The 8,906-nt window shown below is 36.0% G+C and overlaps 1 protein-coding gene across 1 annotated transcript; it reads left to right on the forward strand.

Annotated features, from left to right (window-relative positions):
* Nucleotides 1-3,851: 3,851 nt before the first annotated feature.
* On the forward strand, nucleotides 3,852-8,613 carry LOC126802105 (probable LRR receptor-like serine/threonine-protein kinase At5g10290). Its single transcript, XM_050529654.1, has 4 exons — nucleotides 3,852-4,656; nucleotides 6,197-6,457; nucleotides 6,552-7,436; nucleotides 7,735-8,613. The coding sequence occupies exons 1-4, from the start codon at nucleotides 4,239-4,241 to the stop codon at nucleotides 8,211-8,213; spliced, it is 2,043 nt and encodes a 680-aa protein (XP_050385611.1). The 5' UTR covers nucleotides 3,852-4,238; the 3' UTR covers nucleotides 8,214-8,613.
* Nucleotides 8,614-8,906: the final 293 nt, after the last annotated feature.

The following is an 8,906-nucleotide window of genomic DNA, read 5'->3' on the forward strand; positions in this document are numbered from 1 at the left end:
GAGAATGACATAAGCATCTGTAAAAGACATATAAAGATAAGTATTTACCAACTAAAAGTGAAGTTGAATCATATCAACCTAAGCAGTTGAAGTGAACTTTTGTCGAGCTCATGTAGTCATTTCACCAATTTCTGCACGGAAGAAATTGAATCACAGTAATCGCAATTCCTTTCTATATGATCATTAGGGATGGATTGATAGGTATACTAATCTCATTTTTCCAATATCATGTATCAATCATCATATATTTAGTATGAAAAATTCACCATTTAAATCAACTAATAACGTTAGTATACAAACTAATTGGTACGATTAGTACTCGGTTGGTACGGTTGGTAATGAGCTTCTACCAATATGTTTATGGCCCAAAAATTTAAAAGTCTAATCCAAATAAGTAATAGCAAACAACAACATAAATACAAAGTTTTGTACAACTTCAACCAAATTACCAAGCAACTTCAACCAAATTACCAAGTACAAAGTCATAAATTAAACATGTCAAAGTCCAAAAATTATAAATTTAAAAAAAATCTACAATTGAGATTTATTTTTCACTAAATCAACGGCTGTAATATTTATGGATATATATAGTTTTTAAAAATATATATATTGTTTAACATGAGTTGTTGTAATTGCAATGATAGCCTATGGTAGTTGGTTCCAACTTGTATGAAAAAAAGGTCAAGTTCGACTTACCATTGATGCATATATTAATGTTGTTTTCATAAAATTTCTATTTCGGTTGGTACGGCATACTATGGTACACGAAAAATTTGTCCCACATACCAACTATCTTTTGAGGTATGGTACGGTATACTGTGTCGTGTACCATGTGCTAATTTGGTGGTATACCAATATATTTGGTATGATTGGTATATAATTTGGAATGAAATTGTGTACTATTGCCACTCTATGATACATCTTTCCCAAATTTAACAGCCATACAGTAACTTATTCAAAAGTGACATCTAGATCGACTATTTATCATCAGATAAAGCCACAAAACCTAACCTAACGTATATCGATCGACCAATAACTATCAAAATGAAATTACGACAAAATTTGATTCACGGTGACAAGCCTAACATAAGTTTTATAATTTAATGATGTTTCAGTGTACCAATTATCATACAATTGTTTCATAATATTGGGAATTTATAGTGGACTATATGATCCCCACATTTCACCTTATTGTTCATACTAGTTAATCTATTTGTGGTGCAATGCTAGCTATACCTTGTTTGCAAATGAGAGTAGTGCCAAAAAATATGAGTGACTACTCTAAAACATATTGAGTAGCTTTGTGAGTCTGTGACACACCCCACAAACACTGTCCTCTTCTATTCTTCTTGACTTTCAGAATTACAGGCTCACTGCACATATAGCCTTACCTTTGTGACTCTATATGATTTATGGAGGCAGAAGACAACGATTCATAATGTTCATTGTTTCTAAGTTCACATGTAGAGAAGTTTTTTTATTTGATAAAAACACATGTAGAGAAGTTGTGTCCCTAATTTTATTCCAGTTCACATGCATGGTGAAGCTGGAGAAGAATGGGTCCATGTGCATACACAATGGTGTTCATGATTACATCATCAAGACGATGATCTATCTTTCTCTTCGTTTCTGCGTTTTGGGTGGTTTCTTAATTACTTAAGAAGAAGCATTTTCTCATCAATTTTGATACCATACGATCGACGCAACTATAAGTACACATATGTCTTCTTCTCTTTTTTAGTTGATCTCTTGTTTGTATATATTGTGCTCTCGTATTTAGTTGCGAATTCATGATCCGTGAAATTGAATTCAAATTTACCTCCAGGTTTTACTGAAACGATTGGTACCGAATGCAAAAAAGTGAGGAAACTAAATATGAGCGATATTCTACTGAACATCATATAAGTTTAAAATGATAGCTCGATCTATACTAGTTATTTGAGTCGATGTGCATCAAACGTCAAACGAAGGCTCCATAAGTATGATTGGCTTTCTCCACACGCACTCTTTTAAATCCGCCCATGACTGCACTTTGTTTGGTAAGTAGTGCTAAATCATCGAAGGCATACGATTATTGCAAATCTTTGATGAGACATTTTTACAAAGGACTCGTTAAAGTTCTAATGAAGAACATATTACCTATAGATCGTACACTTTAAAGTGAAGACTGAAGAGTACTATGAGACTGAAGCATATATGATATAAACTTTCTCACATGCCTCTGGATTTATTACCAGAGACAGTAGAGCATGGTGCATCATCAGCAAGAGAGAAGCAGCACGTCATTTTCTTCTTCACCTCATATTCTCATTCACAGACTCACCAACTCCCTCTGTTCTGTTCTTCCTCCATTTGAGAGAGACACCTTGAAATCCAAGTTCTGTCATCCTTGTTTGTGCCATTTCTCTTTTACCTTTCTGGCTTTTCATTCTACCCCATCCCCTGCAAAAGTGGTCTCGCTAAAGCTCCTTTACGTGACTCTATGGTCCATTCCAAAAGGATGCCATCATGTTTCTGGAAAATGAAATTTCATTCATGTTTTATTTCTCTGCAGAATGATTTTTCTTGTTCCCAATTATTATTTTCCACTGAATTAATACAGTTGTATCCATAATGTAAATTTGTGGATTAAGCTTCCATAATACCATGCATCCATATGCGGTACGATTAGTTTGTGGATTCGTGATCCTCAAGACCTGATGGATTATTTTGTTGGTTATGTATTTCATTGTCAAGTTAAGACAAATCATGCGTGATATATTAAAAGAGTGATAATTCTATGCATCTTGTTGAGTGTGGCAAAAGTCTAGTTTACATTCTTTCTGCATTTTAGTGAAAAAGTAATGCATCCCCAATTGTGTTTTGTTATAAGAGTAATTATTATGTGTACTCGCCACAACACGTGACACTGTCATGTAGTGTACCCAGTCAATTATATTACATAATGTTATAATTAACATGCACGCTGTGAAAATGATAAAAGTTTATTTACATATAAGAACCGATCAGAAACAATCATAATAAACAATAGACAAATAACATTAAGCGGATATGCCACGTGAGATATATGGCGGGTATATATAATTTTATCTATATTCTAATAGAGGATTTACATAATAAGAAACTTGAAAACGATAAAACACTCATCAATACTCCGACTATAAAAAAAATCAAAAGATAAGTCTGAAACAATTATTGAAAACTGTTAAAGATTATGCAAATATACAACGTCCTGTTTTCAAGTAGAATTTACAAGTTATCGAGTCATGCTCTAACTTATAATTATGAAAATATCCATCCCACAGTCATTGCATGAGGAAAACTTGCATCTAAATTCCAAAGTGTTAGCAATTAATCTATTTCTTAGGTAGGAGTCAGAGTCATTTTAGATTTTTTTAAAAAAAGTTACATAGTGTTAGGTAAGATTTTGCCTTCAAATGCCAAAAAATACCGATCATGTGTTCAATGAATGAAAATATAGTTTGAACGGAAAATATTAGCTAAATCGGTAGAAATTGTACAAACTTGATGATTCTGACTACCATTAAACATAATCACGATAAAATTAGCATATAATTCCCCTAATAAAAATGGCAAAATAAACTTGTAAATAAAGAATTTGGGTCTAGATTGAAAAACAATTTTGGTATGGATTTAACTTCAATGATCTCTAATATCTCTAATTTTCTCAAGAACTTTTTTAACCACTCAAAAGTCAGAAACCTATGCATGCGGCAAGAAAATCATTCATCCAAAATACTCAAAAGAGTGTGAGACAGTAGGACTCTGTTTTCCACCTGCAGACTCCACTCAGAATCGAATCCTCCTTTCTCTTTCAAACAAAACCCTCACTCTGTCTTCATCTGATTATAAGAACAAAACCTAAACTCTCATCTCACTCTCAAATTCATTTATCCCATATTTTCCCACACACTTCAGAACAAAAACCCCAAAAATATATCAACTCGATCACCCATTCTTTTCCAGTTTCACTCAAACCAAAACACATCATGTTTATCTTCACATACATAATGCAGAGCCTAGCTAGACCACCCATTTTAGTTCAAACTCTCAGAAACCCAGAAAGAGAAACGTGACTGGCACAGTAACAACCCCTAAAGTTACAAACTTTCCTGCCTATTTGGCCATTTTACTTCAAAAACTCAAAACCCAATACAACCCAGAAGCCAGAAAGTTAAAGAGATCCAAACCTTCTCACATTTCTCTTAAACCAAACCATGCATTCCCTTCTCACTATTCTCCTTCTTCTTCTCTTAATCCCTCTTTGTCTATCCTCAGTGTCTGAGCTTCATGCTCTGATGGCCATGAAGGCCTCACTGGACCCACAAAACCAGTTCCTGACTTCATGGACTCCTCATTCTGATCCATGTGGTGGTGATTTTGAAGGTGTGGCTTGCAATGAGCAAGGCCTTGTGACCAACATCTCTCTACAAGGGAAGGGTCTCTGGGGACAGATACCCTCATCTGTTGGTGAACTGAAGAGCCTCACAGGCTTGTACCTCCACTTCAACGCCTTGAGTGGAAAAATTCCAAAGGAGATTGCTAGTTTGGACCAGCTTAGTGACTTGTATCTAAATGTGAATAATCTCACTGGAGCAATTCCCAGTCAGATTGGTAAATTGCCTAATCTTCAAGGTAAGTGTTTCATTTTTTGTTTTTTGTTTTTTTGTTTTTTTGCAAATTTTCCAGTGTTATGATTGTATGAGTTGTATCACTTTAACATGGTCTGTGAATATCTTTCTCCAACTTTTATAAAGAAAAGTTCAACTTTTTGGTAAATGAATTTAGACTTTAGAACCAGTGTAAAGCTTTGTTCTTTGAATACATGGATTAAGTGGCTCATTTAGAGCTTCTTGATGCTTGAATTAGTACATTTGGATTTCTGGCTACTCTTCAAATCCTAAAAATGTAGAGGTTGAATGGGATGCATGAAAGTTCAAAGCTTGTCTTGTTGTATTGGATAATTCTCATTCAGTTTTTTCCAGGCATATTTGTCGCTTTCTGTTCTGGTTTATGTTAATATTTTTTTACATTTCTTGTACGTTTTCTCTAAGCTCAGCTTTCTAAACACTGAATTAAACTAAGAACTGTTTTGGATGCAGTGAAAACGTTAGTTTAGTCTCTGAATAAGTGATCTCATGTGGAGATTAGCATTTGAAAGTTAGATAGATAGACAGCACAAGTTCTTTAACTTTATATACTCGATCTTGTTGGTTTCTATAAGTCCTTGATAATCGCAACCCTTTTGTTTAATATCTAGATAGTGTAAACTTGTAAGTGACCAGAGAAATTGTTGGAATCTATGTCTCAATTGTCTTGGAGACTTGGAGCCAAGTATATTTAATTATCTTTATTTTGGAAACATTAACTGTAGTTTAACGCAGACAAGCAGTATAAACACACTAATTTTTTTAGACCTCTCTGGAATACATGTGTGTAAATATATACATGAATATTTTTTTGATAACGGTATACATGAATATATAATTTGTCGGATGATTAAGCAAGCATACTGTCAGAGCTTACTCTTTTGCTATGCAACTCGTGCGGCCTTAGCAACCCCCTTATGCTAAGTCAGTCTTACTTCTCACAAACGCCCTACTAGAACAATTGAAAGACAAAGAAGAATATCTCAAAAGAGAACTTATATTGAACAATAAGACTTACAAGTATGCTTGATAGCTATATTGCTTGCTTGTTTGCTTGATGGATGAAATGAGAGGGGTGCTTTGCTATTTATAGGCATCCTCATCTTACCTCACTAGTTTTAGAGAATTCTAGGACTATGTACAATGTAGATGACTCTAGAGAGTTCTATACAATTCTACACAAGTCTAAGATGAACCTTGAGTGTTCTAGAGAATTCTTGAGTGGTCTAGTTCTCCTAGCCTCTCCAAGGTTCTAGAGATGTCTGGAAATATCTCAAGGCTTCTTGAGACTTCCAACGTCTTCTAGGATCTTCTATGACCTTCTAAGGAGTTCCGCCATATTCCGGATCTGTCTAGAATGCTCAAGGTAAAATTTGGATAAGTTTGGCGGGATGTGACAATACGTATACTAAGTATTCAAAAAATGATTTCTGTAATGTAGGCTGTAGTGTGAATAACATCGATTTGCATGATTAAATTTATGATTAAACTTCAATACAAGTTTTCTTTGTTCTTTCACTTTGCAGTTCTGCAGCTGTGTTACAACAAGCTGACTGGTGGTATACCTACAGAACTTGGACATATTAAGAGCCTAACTGTCCTTGCATTGCAGTCCAATCAGTTGACGGGGGCGATTCCTGCAAGTTTGGGAGAGCTGAAGACATTAACAAGGTTGGATTTGAGCTTTAATAGCTTTTTTGGTCCTATTCCTGCAAGGTTAGCTGATGCCCCCATGCTACAAGTCCTCGACGTCCGAAGCAATATTCTCTCTGGCAATGTACCTCAAGGTAGCCACAATTGGGATTTACTCAATCATTGTCTTTCTCTGTCTTACTATTTTAGAACTTTGATATGACTGTTGTGGTTGTGATGAATATACAGCTCTAAGGAGACTTGATGGAGGATTCCAATATAAAAACAACCTGAGGTTATGTGGTGTTGGGTTCTCGGACTTAAAAGTTTGCAATGCTATTGCTCAGAACCCAAACATGCCACGACCATTTGAACCTAATAACCTTTCTGCAAAAGACCTTCCAAACTCACCTCCTGCAAAAGATATCCCCGAGTCTGCTAATGTGCATTCCAATTGCAGTCAATCCCGCTGTTCACGATCATCCAAATCTCCCCAAGTTGGTCTGGTACTCGGGGTGATCGCAGTTGTTATTGCTTTAATTGTAGCTGGACTCTTCATGTTCTCATGGTATCGACGTAGTAAACAGAAGATTGGGAACTCTTTTGACACGTTTGATGGTAGGCTTAGCACTGATCAGGCAAAGGAGTTTTACAAGAAAACCGTGTCTCCTCTTATCAGTCTGGAGTATTCGAGTGGATGGGACCCGTTGGCTAAAGGTAATGGCGGGTACTCTCAAGAAGTTCTTGAGAGCTTTATGTTCAATTTGGAAGAAGTGCAGCGTGCGACTCAGAGCTTTTCGGAACTGAATCTGTTGTGCAAGAGCAATTTTTGTTCCATGTACAAAGGGATCCTACGAGATGGATCAGTTGTTGCTGTAAGCTGCATTGGCAAGACGAGTTGCAAGTCTGATGAAACTGAATTTTTGAAGGGACTGAAGATATTGACCTCCTTAAAACACGAAAATCTTGTTAGGTTGAGAGGATTCTGCTGTTCAAAAGGAAGGGGAGAGTGGTTTCTTATCTATGACTTCGTACCAAATGAAAGTCTATTGCAGTATCTTGACATCAAAGTTGGTAGTGGGGAGGTTCTTGAATGGTCAACCAGAGTATCTATAATCAATGGCATTGCTAAAGGTTAGTTCATTTCCTCTAGTTCATAAAAGCTATGTCACTTTGATGTTTTCTTTTCCTTGCTTGCTAAGGAAAACTCTTAGACAGTTAATGAGTTGGTACATGGTGTTCTATCATATATGTCAGAGTAATCACCGGAAAGTTTATACATAGTTTTTAGCATTCTGTAGTACCATTCAATTTGAGACATTGCTTTTGATTGATATTATTCACTTTTGAACTGGCTACCTGTCCCTGAAGTATCATTTCTTTCTATTATTTGGTGTGTACTGAAAATAATTTGTGGTACCTTGTGGTGCAGGTATTGGGTATTTGCATGGAAATGTAGGCAACAAACCAGCTCTAGTTCACCAAAGTATATCAGCTGAGAAGGTGCTTATTGACTCCCACTATAATCCTTTACTTTCAGATTCGGGTTTGCACAAACTCCTGGCAGATGATATCATCTACTCGATGCTCAAGCCCAGTGCTGCCATGGGATACTTAGCTCCTGAGTATATGACCACTGGTCGCTTTACTGGAAAGAGCGATGTATATGCCTTTGGTATGATTGTATTTCAAATCCTCTCGGGGAAACGCAAAGTCACTCACGTTACTCGTCAAGGGGCTGAGGTAAGCAAGTTTGAAGATTTCATAGATGCGAACCTTGAGGGGAAGTTTTCAGAATCTGAGGCAACCAAACTCGGAAGATTTGCTCTTCATTGCACCCAGGAGTCTCCAAATCACAGGCCATCTATAGAATATGTGGTCCAAGAACTAAATGAATTTATCTGGACTTGATGAAGCTTTTCAGCTTTAGATGAAGCAATTAACTGCTGACTGATGCTGAAGTTTTGTTCTTCCAACTGTGTGTCCTTTTCATGAAGACCCAAGTTGTCATAAAAATGGTATGTATGTACGAACTAGCTATTGTAATTTATGGAAGGATTCATATATTTTTTGATTGTTAGTTCTTGTTGAACTTAAGCCATTAGAGACTTGAATTAGCAAAACTAATTGTTTGTAGCCTTAAGAATAACTGGTATGCCATTCAGTAGCTTGGTATTGCTTGTAAACTAACAAATGAATGTAAAATTGTAAGTGAAAGCTAGGAAGTTAACTTCTTGGGTTTGCAAGTTACCTTAGATCTTGATCGATAAACTGCCATATTTCTGGAATCTGTGTCAATCAAGGGAAAGCAGTCATCCCTCTGCAGAAAAATTAATCAAGCCATGTTGCAATCCAATATGTGAAAGGTCAATGTTCTAAGATAGCTGTACAGAAACGGACAAGCTCATTCTAGGACAGAAATAATTCTCAGCTTTTAAATGCGTGCATGTAAATTTTAGGTTCAAACAAAACAGAATTCTGGCTTCACTGGTTATGCCAAGCATGCCTGTGAATGCATCTTGTCGTTTTTTACTTGCATGTATGTGCTATGTTATTTTTATGATATTTTTATCTGCACAGAGAGAAAGAAAGGGTTGGTAAAGA

This window comes from Argentina anserina, chromosome 7 (assembly GCF_933775445.1).
Source record: "Argentina anserina chromosome 7, drPotAnse1.1, whole genome shotgun sequence".
In the NCBI taxonomy this organism is placed as follows: domain Eukaryota; kingdom Viridiplantae; phylum Streptophyta; class Magnoliopsida; order Rosales; family Rosaceae; genus Argentina; species Argentina anserina.

Excerpts from the sequence above, each read along its gene's own strand:
- LOC126802105 (XM_050529654.1), top strand. The coding sequence starts at position 4,239 with ATGCATTCCCTTCTCACTATTCTCCTTCTTCTTCTCTTAATCCCTCTT. Across the intron at positions 4,657-6,196 it reads TAAATTGCCTAATCTTCAAG|TTCTGCAGCTGTGTTACAAC; the intron begins GTAAGTGTTTCA and ends TTCACTTTGCAG. Across the intron at positions 7,437-7,734 it reads AATCAATGGCATTGCTAAAG|GTATTGGGTATTTGCATGGA; the intron begins GTTAGTTCATTT and ends CTTGTGGTGCAG.